We start from the raw sequence: 18,142 nt of genomic DNA on the forward strand, positions 1-18,142 counted from the left end.
GGCCTTTGGGGCCTTTTCCCTTCTCGGTTTGTCGGCCCAATCCATTTATATCTGGAACGGAATTTACCAATTCTGGCCCAAATATGGATACAGCGATATTTGTGTTGAGACACTGGATTCGAAAAGAAGATACCTTGTATGTGTTTAATGTAAATGCGATAGTACATATATTGCTAATTGGTTTTATAATATCAAAGCATGTTGTTTCATGTGTGAAGCTCAATGACTGCACGTGCCCCCATTTCACCCGATTTGTGTTGTCCACACGTTAAGATTGAAAATTCGCCGCATGTGAGGGGGCATGTTGAGAGTGAATTCTACATTGGAGAAGGGAGGGACCTTGTGTTTGGAGTAGTTGGACTACTCTCCATATTGCCAATTAATTCGGTAGAACCTTTGTTGGCGGTTTGAGTAAAGTCACACTGCAAGTGGTCGTAATTAAGTTTGAACTCCTTATTCATGAAAAGTATTCAAACTTGAGGCGTCCAACGTACAAGTAAAGATGATTATGGCTAAACCAGGGCGCAAGTGGCATAAAATGCAGTCTTTAATCTTCAAACAAATTGGAGTGAATAATGGTGTGAATTGAACTCAGATTTTAAATCCGGCTTCAGTCCTGCTGCGCCGGAAAATAAGGTTTTCCGTCCACAGCCAAAAAGAAAGGTATGAACAAGTCTTAAGAGCTTGATGAACATGGCTTGCATTTACCAAAGCCAATGGCCTTAGCCAATGAGTTGCCTACTTGATTTTCTAAAGTGCGAGACCGTTGTCCAATTTCATGAGTCGAGTTTCTTCTCTACTACGAGCACCAAACATGTACCACATGAAATAATTCAATTTGCTTGAAATACAGTCTTGTCGTTGCCCAGCTAATTGCCAAACGAAGCCAAAAGAAGTGTTGGCAGAACCAGAACCATTAGCTAGCTGGGGCAAGGCATAATTTCATGGAGAAATTCTTGAGTGAAGCAAACCCTGTACAGTACTTTCTCCATTTCATCTGTATTCTATATTAATTATATATGTAATCTCAATATCTCTGTTAATCTACACTGTCAAACAAAGGTGGAAAAAAGATCACCATGACCAGCTCTAGCTCTCTCTCTCTCTCTCTCTAATATACACAAGAAGGGTAGGGGCACAACATTTTGAAGTTTCACATGTAAAACTAAATGGGAATACGGAGAATAGCTCAATCTTTTATAAATCCTTACATAGATTAATCTCTCACCGGTGTCGGATTTTGTCTTCGCATTCTCATATGCCCTCGAGATATGAAACTTTATCTTCACATTCTCACACATCTCATTTTCAAGTCTAACACGTAAACAACACAACATGTGAATAACACAAACGAGATGATATAGAGCGCGTGTAAAACAACCTACTTTGATACTATGAAAAAAATTGAAATTCTACTATAAAATCAAATAAAAATATGAATAGTAATCCAGCCTCTTATAAGCTCTTACATAAATTGATCCCTCTTCCATGTGAGACTTTATCTTTACATTCTATCACAAGTACATCACCCATATCTGACAAAATGTACACAGCATTCATATAATTTGGGTAAAAGAACAAGATTTTCTTACTTCACAACCTGGACAGATCGATGAGATTCCCAGCTTATAGTGCATGTCGTTTTATATGTTCATGTAAAAATCAAGTGCACACTTAATTTCAGTAATACTTATGGGATTAATTTTAGATAAAAATTATTATTTTCCAAAACCAGTTCATGTTATAGGCTAATACAAATAATTTTTTCCAGCAGAAAAATTTATACAATGACTTCCATTTCATCATAAAATTTGAAACATAGATAAATTGATCCACATATAATTAATAGTTCTGATCATTTCAACAGGATAATCTAGAGAGAGAGAGAGAGAGAGAGAGAGGAGTTTCTTACTTAAACAGTAACTTGAGTCTTGATAACTAACAAACAAAACCAGGAACGGAAAACCCTCTATCTTTAAAGCTAAAACACACGATCTAAAGTTGTTCGCACAAACAAAGTACGTAAAGAAACAGGTTGCAAGAACATGAAAATTTGAGATTTGCTTGCTTTGATACAACACACTAGCAATAGCAAATCGTTGTCGTCGGACCAAGATGCTTGATTCCCCAAAAGCAACAAAGACTTGGACAGAATCTTTGAAATATATCAAGGAGAGGAGAGAGAAACTCATCAGACTCTTTCACTTTTTCTCACCAAGGAGTGAGAAAGGTAGTAGCTATAGCTGAGCTGAGCTAGGGTTTCAGCTGGCCGCTCGAAATCATGATGAGAAAGTTTTCTTTTCGTTTTGGGTCGTCGCTTTTTCTTCTTCTTCTTTTTTGTTGGTGATAATATTAAGGACAATGATGATGCTGCTTTTGTGGTGGGGTGGTTGAAGGAGGTGATGAAGTTGCAGGAGGGGATGGTGTGGTAGCAATGATGGCGATAAAGAAGGTAAGGAGAGGACATGATGATTGCTGTTTGGTTTCTGGCTTTGAAAGAAAGGCAAAGAAATGTCTAGGTTTTTTGTGCCTCTCTCTCTCTCTCATCTGACACATATTAGAGGGTAGAGAGAGATTGTGTGCGAGTGATGATGACATCCATTGATCAAGGCCAAACCCTAGCTACTTTTCATCTAATACCAAGGTGCGTACGTGTCAACCAAAATCCTCATTTTCATCTCTTTATTTTTAAGCCACTTGCCACTATATGCATTATTGAACTATTTGATAACCCTTTTAATTTTTAATATTTTTAAAAAACTTAAAATTAAAAATTTTGTTTAAAATTACTTTCAGTTTAATTAATAAATAAATAAAAATTAAAAGACAAATTCTTAAAACTAAAAATAATAGTTTGTAATTTTTCGTTTTTAGTTTCTTTTTTAAATTAAACATAATTAGCGAATCATGTGACTAGTCTAATATCTAATTTAATAAAATTTATCGTTTGATTAAAAAATGTATTTTAATTTTTCAATAAAATAAAACTAAAATTAAAAACAAAATAATTATTAAAAAGGGAGTTTGTATTGTTTTCTTTGGTACAATGGATGGTTTCTCAGCCAACTTTGTAAATGTCGTCTCACCTAGCCGGGTCTAGCAGATTAGATGGATGCTTGGGAGGTCTCAGTGTTATTTCTTAATTTTTAAATACCAATTAATTCAAACAGTGATTAGCCATCTAATGCTTATGAGCTGCTAAACGAAGATTTTTATAACAATGTCTAGAAGTTATATTAGGCGGAATTGGATCCTCTCTTGAGCAGAAGAACAAGATCCTCCTGACCTACTAACACGAATCGTTAGATTTTGATTCAACGATTACAAATAAGATATCTCTCTAAAAGTTATAACAATTATAATCGTTGAATCAAAATTCAACAATTCGAGTTAGTAGATCAAGAGGAAGGTCCTGATCTCTCGCTAAGAAGAGGATTCAATTCCATATTAGGCTATCCAAATGTTAAAACGCAAAAGTTGATTCAGGTTTTTAAACCATAAAAACTAATATTGATTCATCATTGAACTTAGGAGGCAGGACGGGTGGAACATTTGGAGCCACATATCTTTGACTTTGACTGGCTCGATAATGTCAGGTTACCCATCATTACTTAAAGCTTAAACATCCAAACACATCCGTAATCCACTTTCACAGACCTTAACATTATTTCTTCGATATCGACGGAGAAACAAAACGCATGCTTCTAGGCAATGGCTGGTGCGGCCTGTAGTGTCATGTCATTCTCCAAATAAAGCATCGTGGGTTCGTTCCACTTCCACACAAGTGGAAAAAGGAAAGAGGCTTAAACGGACGAAAGATTTATATGAAACGAGTAACATCTCGAGATAACGATGGAAAATCAATTTTTTTTTAACTTTCAATACGACAACATAGGTTGGAAACACTATCACATTAATATCCTGTTTTAAGAAAGAGATCGTTTCCAGATTTCTTTTATAAAATCATCAAGTCTACTTATCTAGATCCTTGAAATTTGATCCAAAAGTTAAAATTATTATAACTTTTTAAGAGATTCTCTATTTGTAATTGTTGGATCAAATTTCAAATTTCCGAATGAGTAAACTTCGTGACTTTTGTAGGAGAGATCCAGAAAAGATCTCTTTCGCCTGCTTTATGCATGTTCTCAAAATGAGGAGTTTTGGTTGGACAATACCTAAAGGGAAAATGTTGGTTTTCTCATTCCATAAAACGACTTTACCATTACATGACGTTCTGATCAACACATGTTATTGTTTCTGAACCTCAACTCAACCAGCTCTCAGGACTTGCAACGTATAACTTCGGCCACTGGATGTCAGGTGTCGACGGAGTGCGTGCATTTCTTCTTGCAGTAATAAATCAATCTATGTACAGAGGTTGTTCACCATTCCAAAGTAATAATCTCAATTCCTGGAATTTGAAATACCAAACCTCACACTTGTCGACGATCATGGGCTCCAGTGACTGCTATATACACAGTGAGTGTACGTGCACGCATACTACCATAGGCAATGATCAAGGGATAGATGATACTAATGGTACATTCTAGCACAAGCTAAGATTCCAACCTAAGAAGCCGCATCTTTGTCTTCACGAAACTTTGTTAGTACAAAATTGGCAATTCTTGACAAAATGCCTGAGTCTGTAATAGTTTAGATTTGTTACATATTTTCAATTGTAATTGTTTAAGTCTAAGGATGTCTCTCACACTTTCGATGCAAAGATGTTACGTAAACAAGATACTTATTCAGGTACGTTTGCACGCATGCATTCAACTACATTCATCTGTTATCTCATGTTATTGTAGTTAGAATAGGACTCTTGACCATTGTATGTTTTATCTCTTTTAAATGACTTATCCTTTCTATATTAATTATTAAAACACACTTTCAAAAAACAATCTGATTACATTGAGACTAATCTGATTGCATTGTGACTTATCGGTTTGCATTGGGACTTACCTGTTTGCATGTTGGTAGGAGTCATTTGATTATATGGATTGTGTTCTTATCGGTTTGCATCATACAGTGCATTAAGTCTTTATAAGAGTTGTCAAAGTCTTGAAAAAGGTAAAGCCGCATATGCATGCCTTTTTTTTTTTGTTCTAGATTGGCAGCAGCTTTGTGTTTTAACAAATGAAAAATAACTTTTCAGTGGCTGCCATCTTGTGGTTTCAATAGCATGTGTGTTTAAAGAGAAAATATCATTTTCATGCTAGTTTCATTTGGTTTTTTATTGAATGTCAATTATGAAAATGTGCCTTGTGATTTTCGTACTTGATTGTTTTCCAAACAAACACTTCATCATATAAACATTTTGCATGATCGAGTTAGTATCTTGCAAAGTTCGAGGAGAAGATGATTGACGATCGCGTTAGTATTGTGCCACTTCAACTTGAAGACTGACGAAAGATCGAGTAGTAAAGCACGAAGACAAAGCTGCCAACTAGTATGGTTGTCTAGTTGATGAGTTCTTGTAAATCTTTATGTATTCTTTCTTTTTTAGTGCTTCTTGGCTTGGTAGCCCAATGATTTTTCTAGCGATGGGTTTTACCTCGTTAAATTCTACATAATGTGCATACTCTTTATATTTATTCTGACTATTTGTGTAGAATTTAGTTTGCATAACTGATTAATTTAAACCTTAATTTGGATTAGTTTTAAGTTGGAATTTAGTTATATTTCTAGGTTAAATTAGTACTCATCCTAGAATTTTCAAACTTGTCCGCACTCAAGTCTTATTGCTCCCAGGAGTTCGGGAGACACAACACCCTGAGAAGAAGCCTTTTTTCCCTGTGTTAATTCCGTTCCTATCATTAAGGCCGGGATCATCTCCTGCGCCCCAACCCCTGTAAAGTACAACTTTGCTAGGTTCGTGGGAGACTAACACTGCACCTGTTGCTTGCTATAAGAGAGACAGAAAGAGAGAGATCAACCAATTTATAATGTAACAAAAAATAAAAAAGGAGGGGATAAGAGAAATAAAAGGAACTTGGGCGTGCAGACCTCGAGTTTGAAAACCACTTCCAAGGCCGAAGTTTCTTTTGCTATGCCTTTGACGTTCACTATGGCAAGAGGGTGCTTCTCAAAGTGCTGCTTGATTGTCTTAGCGACACCAGCTACAATATTTTTCCTTCCTAAAAGGTGATAACAGAAGCTAAGTACTTAAAGTTTCTTACCAAATATATAAACAACCGTTTTAGCATAACGGTAGATGAACAAGAAGAGGCAAACAGGAAAACTTAATTTGGATATAAAATTACTGACTGTAATCACAGGGCGATTTTTCATCTTGAGGGCTTGTTTTGCAGAAGAAGCCTCTCATTGTTGGAAAGATGCACTGCTCACGAGGGCTTCTCGTTAAATTTCTTTCTTGCCAATACTGGGACTGACGGTTCTGATTCACTATTGCCAGAAATGCAACGATGCTTGCCAACAGTTGCTGAGCTGCTCGAACCGTTTGACTGAATTAACAACATATATCAGACTGTTGGGAGTTGTCCCACATCTGTGGGAAATAAGGTTTGCTATGTGTTTATATGATCTTGGGCTATTTCCTAATTGCCAATTAGTTTTATGATGGAATTTTAATTTCATCATGGTATCTACGTGTGAAGCCCAACGGCCACACGCGTTCCACGTCACCTAGTTGTTGTCCACGTGTAGGCTTGAAAATTCACACGGCTTGAAAATTCACTACACGTGTGGGAAAAAGTTTGCTATGAGCTTATATGGTCTTGGGCTATTACTTCTTATATTGACAATTTATTTTATGATGGAACATAAACATGCATAGGACTTCATGGTAACTGTAATTACCGAGACAGATGTGGAGACGGGGACTCCCTCTTCTCCATTAACATCATCGAACAAATTTGCAACCGTTTCACTTATAGCTGGTTCATTTGAAGATACTGGATCAACTTTACCATTTTCATCCTCACCACAGATCGAAGAAAATGTAATCGCCATATTTTGTTTTATGGCTAGCTGACCATTTACTACAGTGCCCGTTTCATCTTCCAATTTCACGGGAGTCGCATGAGCTTCTTGTTTGTCTCTAGCCTTGACAAATACTTTTCCATGTTCATATCCTCGTCACAGGTCGGAGAGAAACTAGTCACATTATCTTGCTGAGTGTCTAATTGATTGTTCGCCACAAAAACTAACGTTTGCCTCTTCAAAACTGTTATGTTTAGCTCAGTTTATTACTTATTTTGGTTTGAAGCGCATGGAAGTATATAAACATAAGATAGCTCACCAATTGAGTTATTGATTCGTTAACCGAGTGCGTATTTTCTGCTCCCTTGTTTTATCTTAGTTCGAGTAAACATAGCACAATCTGCCTCACTTTGCCGAGAACAATAGACATAGATTTTTGAAAGAAAATGATAAAACAGAAATATGGAAACCCAGGACAACTCACCAACTGAAGCTTCAATTCATCTATGTTTTCGTTAAGCCTTAAAACATGAAGTTTCAAGGACTGCTTGTCAAAGCAGGAAACAAAAAAAAGAGGAATCAGATGAAGCAGATATGAGATTGGGGAAAGCTCAAAACAGAAAGTAATTACACAAATTAATAGGAATTTTAACAAAACACTTCCGGTACTGCAGTAAACCACCATCTGCTTAGATTTTTTATATCTTGATATACTCATGTATTGGCAAACGTGGACTTAGCCAGATTCGTTAGAGCAAGAATACTTTCTCCTCGTGCATTCGAGTTTGGATGTAGCCTCAGAAAGTATATGGATTTTATATGCAATTATAATTGTCTCCTGTAATATACAACAGAATTCTTATGCACAATGCAAATGCAGATCCAGCCAGCTCATAAACAAGCAAGACGAATCACAGTTTGATCACGAGTAATCCCCGAGTCAAGGCGTTCTCTGTACTGTAGATGGCGGAGATTCGTTTTCATGAAGTCGAAAAACAAACAGAATCTTTTGAATTAAGCACTTGAAGACATGAAAGTAAATTTATTGATTCAGATATGATAACATGAGGCTACATTTATTTCTTTGGATGAAGGTACTGATCGACCGTGAGAGGTTTTGGACCGCCAAACCAGTTGATCAGAAAGATGTTCTCGATGTCTAATTTGAAGAACTGGAAGTTGTGAGTCTTGGGCCAGTCTGTTAACCATGCAGCAAAATTAAACAAAAATCACTCTGTTAGTTGAGCAGAAGATGAAACGAAAAGCTGAAATTACAAAAGGGTAATGCTAAGAGACTGAATATGGAGACATAATTTACCAATAGGAATAAGTGCTAAAGTAATAAACTAATCATCAGCTTTCATGTCTTGTAGTTTTCAAAATTTTGTTTACAAATTTAGTCACATTAACATTACCCATTACAAAATAGAGACCACAAGTGGTGTACTAGAGTGCAATGTTTATAATATCGGTATTGGTGGAAATATCGATATATAAATTGATGGAAATATCAATAGATATATCATTATTGATAACGATATCGGTTGCCTTTGGAAAATGTCATATGACAGTTTGTCGATATTCAACTGATATGTCAGAAATATTGATGAAATTTATCAATTTTAGCCAAAATTTAACAGTTTCGCTGATGTGGGGTAAAGGGCGAGCCTTAGCACAACAGAAAGGTTTTTTGTGACTGAAATATCACAAGTTCGAGTCGTGGAAATAACCTCTTTGCAAAGCAAGAGTAAGACTGCATACGATAAACGTTCCCTTGACTCTTGCAGAGTAAGAAGTCTTTTTGGGTTAGAGTTGCCCTTTTAACAGAATATATCAACCGGTATTGAAGAAATTCAAACACTATATTTGTGTTTACCCTTCATCTCCGGATGCTTCGTGAACAAGGCCCTTTTAGCAAATTCTAATTCTTTAGGATCCGGAAGCCTCAGCTGAAAAAAATATCATGCATTCCAGGTTAGCCAAAATCAATGCGATTTCTCCTTCTTCTCATGGATAGTACGGATAACAAATAAATTTTCTGTTGCGGCACACCTTCCCGTTGAGTGTAAGCTTTGCACAAGTGGGATTTTCTGGGTCTGTCTTGCCACAGGTTCCGATAGGATGTTCACTAATTGTCAACGAAGCTCTTGGATCTTTCAGTGCATTTCTTGCAGTCGGATCAAGAGTTGTCAAGTAGAAGTAAGGGATACCACTGCCTTTTCCAGGTTCTCCGTCGCTAAATGAAACCACATTCCTGCATCGTATTTTCAAAATTATTTTATCCGAGAATAGTCCTACACAAGTCAATTCTCTCTATTGAACGAGGCCTAGGAGTGTATGTCTGGCCTCGATCGAACCCTGCAAAATATTTCGCTTTTGCCTAAACTTGTACTCGTGAGGAATACTTGACTCAAATACTAGCATTGAGTAGTATATCTAACTTGATAATATATATAACAAGAAGAAATAAGAAATCTTACCCGAAGGGTGCTCCTCCCAAATCGCTTGAGATAGTACTGTGAACGGAAAAAAAAAAAACACAAGCAAGCATGAAATGTCTAACTTCCAAACACAAATATCAACTACTTTCTAATGAAAATACTTCTAGCATAAACACTTATAAGCTAAAGTACTTCTTACAAAAGTAATTACAAATGACCCCAACAAGTGCTTCCATAATCAAAAGCACTTTTAAATTTTAATGGCAAACATCGCTAAAAGTGCTTTCTAACACCAATTTACAAGCAAGATTCTAGAGCACCCAACACATGTCTGAATTTCATCACAACACACAAGGTTCGAAATCAGATCTCCAATTTGACCAATAAGAAACCAAATTAAAATCACACAAATTCGGTTCTCTAATCAGCAAACTTAGGCCTGATTTGGTACTGATGTGATTCTGAAAAAAGCTGGTATCAAAAAAAGCTGGGAGCTATTTTTGTGTTTGGTAAACATTCAGCTTCAACTTTTTTTTTTCACAGTTTTGGGTGAAAAAAAACAAAAAACAAGAAGCTGCAAAACCCAGCTTTGAAAAACCGGTTTTTTTTCACATCTGTTTTACATAAAAGTTTACTAAACACTATAATATTGCATTTTTTTTTCAAAAGCACTTTTACAAAAATGTTTACCAAACACTTTGCTGCTTTATTTCACAATTGCTTATTCTCATAGCACAGCAAAAGCAGTTTTTTTTCAAAGCACAGAAATGTGTGGACACGATGGTATCCCTCGTATCATGTGCCGTATCATATCGTATATCTCGATGTCGTATTCTCTTATGGTCATATATCATTTCTTCTTGTTAATTTTATGCATCTGATCCATGTCGTATTGTGTCGTATCATGTATCCATGCATTGTAGGCCAAAAGCCTCTGTACCATCAAAACTGAGCGCCCCAGATTAACACACGACAGTAAAGTAAAAACCAACAGAAACAACACCAAAATACGAGAAGATAGTAAAGAGATCATTACTCCAAGACGCCCCAAATATTCTGGGAGACCAACCAACGAGCACTGGCGGCAGCATTCTCCGGGTCGGGTTTCTTCTGCAAGAGAACTCGCCCGTGCACGGGCACTTGGACATCCGACGGCACAGAAACCAGGTAGATTGCGAAAACGAAGTGGACAAGCCCTTTGATCTTCTTCGTCGTCGTCATCGGACTCTGTCTGTTTTCTGTCGTGGTTTTTTGTGTAGAAAGAGAGAGGGAAAGAAGGAGATGAGCATGATACTATACGGGAACGTGCTTTTTATACTCGAAATCTTATGGGCTGACCCCCGAATTACCGGTTGGGAGCATGCGGGGAGGAGGTTCTATCCTCTGCAAGCGGGGGTAACATAATGGATAATGGATCGCTATTTACCTTCCTCATTTGTCTTTCTTCATTTACTTTTCTCACTCATCATTTGATACGTGTATTTTATTAACAAATTAAACTTCATAATTAATGAGTTAAAATCATAAATTCAAAATTTTCACCTTAAAATCATGAATTATGTAATTTAATTTGTTAGTAAAATGCACATGTAAAGTGATGAGTGTGAAAGATAAATATGGAAAGGCAAATAGAGAAGGTAGATAACATTCTAGCAATGGATGTAACCGCACATTTCTCTTCTTCTTCTTTTTTTTTCTTTTTCTTTTTTCTTTTCTATTTTGTTTAAAATTTATTAATTTCCTAAAGAATGATAATCAATGCAAATGAATTTTCTATAATAAATTGGAAGTGATTTTCACACACTGTTTTTGTCTCTTTGCACCCTTTAGTGTATCTCTGACTTTTGGAAGAAGTGCGTGGATGATAAAAATGAGTATGCCAAATGCCTGCATTACTTTCTTAATATAATAACGAATAATGTTGGGAATACCACATATTTATACCACACATGATGTGATAAATGGTTGGTACATTAGTCAATGAAAAATACTTTTATTAATTGACATGATGTTTACAATCCTTTGCAGAGAAATAAATCTTCAACTTTATTAAGAATATGAGATGTCTAAAAAATCTTGTAGAAAATGAATAAAAAGAAGTTGAAATTAAAATTAAAAAGAAAGTTGCATGCACTTCATTGCAGCTTAATTATGATACTTCATATATATAGTTGTGTTCCTGTCCATATTCTCTCTTTAATTTTGAATAACGCCTCCATCTACGCTATCCGGCCCACGTTTTTTCTCCTCTGGCTTTTTTTTCCCTTTTTCTGTTCACTCTTTTTTTTTTTTTTTGGGAGAATTCACATGAATTGTCCATTTGGAGCTTACACAACACTCACAAGTCACTAGTCACAATACCCACGACCATAAAGTATAACTGCACAAACATACAAAACGAAAAGGATAATACTTGGGTTCTGACTGTTTATTCACGCACACGAGCTCATGTGTTTATCTACCTCAACATTTGTTGAGTTTATATGATGGGCTAAAAAATATCAACTCAAGAAGCCCATAAAAGTTGAGCTTCACAATTGGGCTTCCCCACAAAACAGTTGGACTAGCGGAAGCCCACCCGGCAAGTTCACAAATTCGCGGTAGCAGCGAGCACATTCCGAACTGCAAATAATGCAACCGAAAAGTCAGACTCCTCCTGCAATTGTCAGCGGAAACATCATCATCGATTAGACAATTCCGAAAGAGTCCGACATGTCGGCGGACGCCAGCAACATCAACCACCCGACCGTCTCAGAAATCCGAACCCTGCATTGGAATTGGAGCCCCTCGACATCTCTCTTCTGAGAGGACAAAAGAAACACCAATCCGAAGATCAAGCACATGGGTTTTCTCACCTTCGCCGCCGCAGGCGGCGGCCTGATTTTGATGGGCGCATACGAGGCGATTTCTTCCTCAATCCAAAACCCAAACGCAGATTCAGATTCAGATTCATCTCCGCCGTCGACGCCTCAAGCTCCGATTCGTCCCCCGCCGCCGCAGTCTAAAGCGAAAACGCAGTCTCGATCATCGTCGATTTATTACCTCGCCGCCGCCGTTATTTCGTTGCTGTTCATCTTGAACTCTTTGGTTTCTTTCTTTGATGCGCTCGACTCAGCCGACGGAGTCGGGTCAGCTATGCAGTTGCAAGTCCTGGCGGTCGCATCGCTGTTCTTGCTGTACGCGATTACGGGTCTTCTGGTAAAATTCACGAATTCAGCTTTACCTTGTTCGTTGCTTAGTTTGGTCGGTCTTTTCGCATTCGTTGAAGAATTTTTAATGTTTTACCTTCAAAGAAAAGACACGTTCGGAATCGAAAATCGGTACTTTGATCTGTTGCTTGTGCCTATTGCTGTGTGTATATTTTCTACAATGCTTGAATTCAACAACCCCAAATCGAATTATCCGAAATTGGCTCGTGGGGTTGGGCTGGTTCTGCAAGGAATGTGGTTTCTGCAAATGGGTATTTCTTTGTACACCGGCTTCATGGCGCACGGATGCTCGTTGCACGAAAAGAGTAGAGGGAATTACACAGTGAAATGTAAGGGGCACCCTGAGTATCACAGGGCTAGAGCCATCGTCACGCTTCAATTTAACTGCCATCTTGCTTTTACGGTGGTTATGGTTGTGGGAGTGTACTCGATTATCAGTAGGAAGAGTGGCGGAGTTCGCGGTGATGTTTCGCACTATAAGCCGCTTGGCACAGAAGTACATCAGTTTGATAATCAGAGCCGGTTTACTTTGGATTCTGATGAGGATGATGAGATTAAAGAGGAGGGGAATTTGGCAATGCAGAAAGCCGGCGAAGTGGAATTGGGCGTGAACGGTTATGGTTCTCATAAGTGAGGTATATCTTACCGAATTTTGATATGCTGAACGTACTACTCCAGTTTTCATGCTGCATTTATGCATTCAGTTTCAACCGACTTCCTGAACTTGATTATCGTTGTTGGCATACGGATGACATACTGATAGTTCTTTGTAACTTTTCTATAGCTAGATATTCTTTATGGATAAGCTCATCAGCTTATATGGAGAATGAGTAAGGATTTGGAAAATGATGTAGTAGTTCTTCAATCTTTGATCTTAAATCGCATTAAGTTTCTTAAATCTTTTCTAAACTGCGATCGTGAAAGTAAATTGATGTCTGGTCTTTTATTAACCGTGTTAATGTTCATCAGTTTGTAAATCTTTTACTCATGTAACTCAGTTCGGCTGCTGAGTTCAGTTGCATCTTATTTATATTCTCTTGGAGTCGGACATATTAGGATTCAGGACGAGTAGTTTCCTTCTTCTTTTACACTTGAATGTTGATGTCCTAAATCTATTTGTAAGCAGGTTCTTCATACGGAGGACGCATAGGAATTTTATGTATTTGGGTGCCTTAAGCTGGAAGATTGCATAGGAGCAGGTTCAATATGTAACTTTCATGCTTAGCCAACAAGTTTCCGAATTGCCGATTCAGAAGGACCTTAGGAACTCCACATTGTAGATTGATTTTCTTCAATTGCCTGGATTTTCTTGAAGACTTCTTTCATACTCTGCTCTGTAATCGGAGTAGCGTGAACATAGTTGGGCTCGGGAGTCTGTTACTCGCATAATGAGGACTCTGTATGGATCTACGGACGCAAATTTGCGCCTTGTGCAAGCATGTCCGACTCCAATAAATCGAATGTACCCTTATGCAAGTGTGTCCGACTCCAAGAAAATGCAAATAAGGTGCAACCTTACTGAACTCTGTTAAGACCCTCTCTACGTCTTTCTCAATTGCACTGTAAAAGTAACTCTTTATTACACAAATGACAACTTTACAACTGACGCATGCTGCTTTACAAGAACCCTATTTATACCCCAACATGATCCTCTCCGGATCATTTTGGTGAGGATTCTGGGATCCGTGAGTTGTGTCATCGTACTTCATGCGGTCAGTTTTTGTCAGGTATTGTTTGTGTTTAATTTTAAATAAAAGTATTTAAAATAATTTATGACCGTACGATGTACGATGAACGGATACGATTTACGAATCTCCGGAATTCTCACAAAGAGGATCTGTATAAATTTATATTAACTATGAACATACTTATATGCTAAGCAACAAACCAACAGCTTTAACCACAATTAGTTACAATTTCTAATCGGACAATACTTGGGAACTCAGTGGAGAGTACCTAACTTACTGAATATCCTACATGGGCTGCTAGCACGCAGTTCAGCTTCCGCCTGATCTCAAGCACTAGGAATCCAGATCTAACGGTGATTTTTCACAGACGTGCTCATGGAGATGGATACCCATTTAATAGCCGTGGTGGAGTCTTGCCCATTCATCGCCATGCTATTAAGTATTTTGATTTAAGTTCTTTTCTTTCTAAGAGGTGGAACAAAATAACCCGGTTGAAGCGTAATGAATGATCATACGTCTGTGGATGTTGTGACGGGTGCTTATGACTTGTAGCCTGTGGCTTGGCATGAAATTGGGCATCTGCTTGGGCTTGGGCATAGTTCTGTTCGAGGAGCTGTAATGCTTCCCACTATTAGCTCCGGCTTCCCACGCTGGGGGTTGACTAGGGATGATATTAAGCGGAATCAAGGCTCTATACAACACTGGATCGATGATGATCACCAAGTTCACTTAGTAGTAAGTTCATCAAAAGCCGTGATTTCCCAGTTTCCTGTATCGAATAAATGTACCTATTGTACGGAAAAACCTGTCTTGTAATTGGTAAAAATTCTCCGTTGAGCATATAACTGGGAATAATTAATATTCTCCAACCATATAAACTGTACCTAGATCTTATAAACAAATAAAAGTTGTACCACTATGTATATGTTGGACAAAATTGCAAAGAGCTTTATTTACAGACTTCATTTTCCAAGTCCAAATCCTTCATGCTTGTGTAACACCTAGACAAAATTACATAAAACACAAAGCTCAATGCACTTAGTGAGGCCAAAAACCAGTAGTATTTATCAAGTCTAGCTTCATTCATGTCATCAGAGAACCAGCTCTGCCTTCCTCCTGAAGTTGTAACTGCCTCAACCGTTGCAATCAAAAGGGTACTCAGGTAACTTCCCACCCCAAAAACGCTAGTGTACAATGCAAAGGCCATTGTTCTCATTCTTCTGGGGACTTCAGAGTAAAAGAACTCTTGTATTCCAACAACGGTGAAAATGTCTGAAATGCCTAGAAGAATGTACTGTGGAAGCAGCCAAAAGATGCTAAACGGTACAGTTTCGGGTTGAGATCCCAGCATTTCCATTTCTCTGCTGATCTTGAGCCTTTTTGTTTCCACAACCGCTGCGATGACCATTGCTATGACCGAAACGAACATTCCGATCCCCATCCGTTGCATCACGCTAATACCCTTTTCATTAGACGTAACCAGACGCGTAATCGGGATCATTATTTTGTCATATAGAGGCATCAGGAGGATTATGGAAAGTGTGATAGCGCTTTGAAGAGTTGCTGGTGGAACCTTGAAGTTGTTTCCAATGTTCCTCTTCATCGTCATGCCTTGTTTGGTGAAAAATGTTGGAGGCTGTTGGAAAATCACTGCAAACATCAAAAGCATAATCCATATTGGCAGAAGCCTCAAAAGCACTTTTGCATTTTCGAGCACGTAGAAGCCACTTTTGGGATTCCCAACCAAGCTTGCTGTGCTGCTATTATTTTGACAGCAAAGCGGTTTCTCTTGAAGCCTACATAGTATAAAACCAGCCAAATAATATATCATTAGCATCAGGATTCATGTACATTAATTCTAAGGAAAACTAATGAAAATGACTTGAAAATTTTGAGTTTTAACGATAATGACAGAATAAAGGGTAAAGTGAATAGTATGAGGATTGACTTTTTAGTGTAAAAATGTGATTTTTCGTTCAAGTGAACAGTACCGATAACTTTTCGTTAAAGTTCCCTTAATTCTAAGGGAAAATTTTCGATCCACACTCTCATTTTCTCCTTTTGGCAGTCGTCGATTTATATATGTCCCTTCATTCTCCTTTGTTTATTCAACCCAACAGGTAAGGGAGGAGTACAGGGGAGAAAAAGAGAGTGGGAAAATCATAATTGTAAACTTGACCATTAAAACCACAAAAAGAAGTACCATGTTAGAAATTAGTTAACTTACTCTAGCTCGGTAACATTAGTTTCATTCGGTAATATGATTCTGCATTTCATTAACCTTAATGCAGTTGCCTTGATGACTTGAACTATGTTGAAAATAGGCTTATAATCCATTGCCTGATCATTTTCTCTGTATGTATAGATTCGGCTTCCGCACATAAACACCACGACCGATATAACCATCGATATCATGGGGATGGCGAAACCTATAATCCAACCGAAAGTGTCTTGAATGTAGGACATGAGAGTGACACCCATGAGGCTGCCACTGCAAACACCAAAATACCACCACTGAAAAAACATTGTCTTTTTGCTTGATTTTTGGTCGTCTTTGCTGCTAGGAAGTTCCTCTTCACCGTCCAGTTGGTCTGCTCCAAATGCTTGCAGCGATGGGTTGTATCCACCTTGACCTAGAGAAATCAAGTACAGAGAGCAAAACAGAAATGATGAATTGGAACTTGCTTTGTTTGCAGCAGGTGTTGCCCGGGTGAATGCCGTTGATGTCAATGCCACAAGCCCCTAAAAACAAAACCATGTATATGTGAGCTTATAGTTGCACCTTTCCTACACATTTAGAGCAAAAATTTATCGTGACCAAATTGAAAGTCGAGAGGCCAAATCAGAAAAAGGTCATAAACGGTAGTTGTAGTTGGGAGGTTTTATTTGTAAAAGATCTTAGTGCAATTAGTAGCTAGTAAACCTACTTGGTTTTTTTTTTTTTTTTACAAGTATACCCACTTGTTATGACCTTATATTCTTCAACAATAAATTAAGAGGCATTTCTAAAAATCTCCACTATATTCTAATGGAAAGAAGATTAGTGCAGATGACTCATACTCCATTTTAAATCTATCATCAGCAACATCTTGATAAAAAAAATCCAAAAAAAAAAAAAAACATTATTTGTGGTGAGCTTTTAAACTTTTAGCAAAAAAGGAATTTCTGTTCAATAAGATACTTTTAACTATATAAATTCCTATTTATTCAGTGATATCCTATGATCAAGATAATTGGCCTAAATTCGCTAAAACTATTTTATAGATAGTCATTGATATTAAGTAAGAATCAAAGAAGATCGAGTAAGTGCATATGTGGGTTAGTTTAGTTATCTTGCGCTAGAATTCGAATCTCACTTTCAACTAGTTAGAGATATCCCTTTGTCAAAAACCAAGGAAAGGAAGGGAGGAAACAAAGTGAATGTGTACTTACTGCAACATAGAGGAAAGAAGAGACCAAGATGGTGGGATATCTATCCCAGTAAGAGTCGACAAGGGGTGCAACTAAGAGTGGGAGCATGGATGTGAACCCACACCAACTGTTTACCGTCTTGGCTGCTGCCGAGTTGCTCATTTTCACCACATCGGTTAAATAAGTCACTAGATTCGATGCCACTCCTTTGTATGCAAATCTCTCCATCCCAGAAATCACTATAATTATAAATAAACAGACAAAAATTAACCCATCTGGCCGGTAAAACTCACATCATGAAGAGAGTATGATTAATTACCTATCAGAAGAAAGCAAGAGGTGCCGAGTCTTTTTCCTCCTGATCCAGCCATGATGTTCCAAAATTATATCAAAGGATGACTGCTAATGATCCCTTTAACATACAACCTCTGCTTCGATGTGATGCGAAGCT

At 37.6% G+C, this 18,142-nt stretch overlaps 3 protein-coding genes across 3 annotated transcripts; 1 reads left to right on the forward strand and 2 right to left on the reverse strand.

The window, feature by feature from the left end:
• Positions 1 to 7,984: 7,984 nt before the first annotated feature.
• Positions 7,985 to 10,604, reverse strand: LOC137738854 (uncharacterized). Its single transcript, XM_068478328.1, has 5 exons — positions 10,420 to 10,604; positions 9,423 to 9,458; positions 8,995 to 9,196; positions 8,819 to 8,891; positions 7,985 to 8,140 (listed from the first exon to the last, which is right to left on the reverse strand). The coding sequence occupies exons 1-5, from the start codon at positions 10,602 to 10,604 to the stop codon at positions 8,019 to 8,021; spliced, it is 618 nt and encodes a 205-aa protein (XP_068334429.1). The 3' UTR covers positions 7,985 to 8,018.
• Positions 10,605 to 12,074: 1,470 nt separating this feature from the next.
• On the forward strand, positions 12,075 to 13,937 carry LOC137740046 (uncharacterized). The gene is made up of 2 exons (XM_068479834.1): positions 12,075 to 13,227; positions 13,719 to 13,937. The coding sequence occupies exon 1, from the start codon at positions 12,225 to 12,227 to the stop codon at positions 13,224 to 13,226; it is 1,002 nt and encodes a 333-aa protein (XP_068335935.1). The 5' UTR covers positions 12,075 to 12,224; the 3' UTR covers position 13,227; positions 13,719 to 13,937.
• A 1,292-nt stretch (positions 13,938 to 15,229) lies between these two features.
• Positions 15,230 to 17,928, reverse strand: LOC137738730 (protein NRT1/ PTR FAMILY 5.8-like). The gene is made up of 3 exons (XM_068478205.1): positions 17,713 to 17,928; positions 16,508 to 17,022; positions 15,230 to 16,076 (listed from the first exon to the last, which is right to left on the reverse strand). The coding sequence occupies exons 1-3, from the start codon at positions 17,917 to 17,919 to the stop codon at positions 15,230 to 15,232; spliced, it is 1,569 nt and encodes a 522-aa protein (XP_068334306.1). The 5' UTR covers positions 17,920 to 17,928.
• Positions 17,929 to 18,142: the final 214 nt, after the last annotated feature.

This window comes from Pyrus communis, chromosome 7 (genome assembly GCF_963583255.1).
Source record: "Pyrus communis chromosome 7, drPyrComm1.1, whole genome shotgun sequence".
Taxonomy (NCBI): domain Eukaryota; kingdom Viridiplantae; phylum Streptophyta; class Magnoliopsida; order Rosales; family Rosaceae; genus Pyrus; species Pyrus communis.

What these genes read in the sequence shown, in the direction of transcription:
- LOC137738854 (XM_068478328.1), bottom strand. Translation starts at nt 10,604, where the DNA reads ATGACGACGACGAAGAAGATCAAAGGGCTTGTCCACTTCGTTTTCGCA. An exon ending in TTGGGAGGAGCACCCTTCGG is followed by an intron (nt 9,197 to 9,422) that starts GTAAGATTTCTT and finishes AATACGATGCAG; the next exon opens with GAATGTGGTTTCATTTAGCG. An exon ending in AGCTTACACTCAACGGGAAG is followed by an intron (nt 8,892 to 8,994) that starts GTGTGCCGCAAC and finishes TATTTTTTTCAG; the next exon opens with CTGAGGCTTCCGGATCCTAA.
- LOC137740046 (XM_068479834.1), top strand. Translation starts at nt 12,225, where the DNA reads ATGGGTTTTCTCACCTTCGCCGCCGCAGGCGGCGGCCTGATTTTGATG.
- LOC137738730 (XM_068478205.1), bottom strand. Translation starts at nt 17,919, where the DNA reads ATGGAGAGATTTGCATACAAAGGAGTGGCATCGAATCTAGTGACTTAT. An exon ending in CTTCTTTCCTCTATGTTGCA is followed by an intron (nt 17,023 to 17,712) that starts GTAAGTACACAT and finishes TTTTGTTTTTAG; the next exon opens with GGGCTTGTGGCATTGACATC. An exon ending in ACTAATGTTACCGAGCTAGA is followed by an intron (nt 16,077 to 16,507) that starts GTAAGTTAACTA and finishes TATACTATGTAG; the next exon opens with GCTTCAAGAGAAACCGCTTT.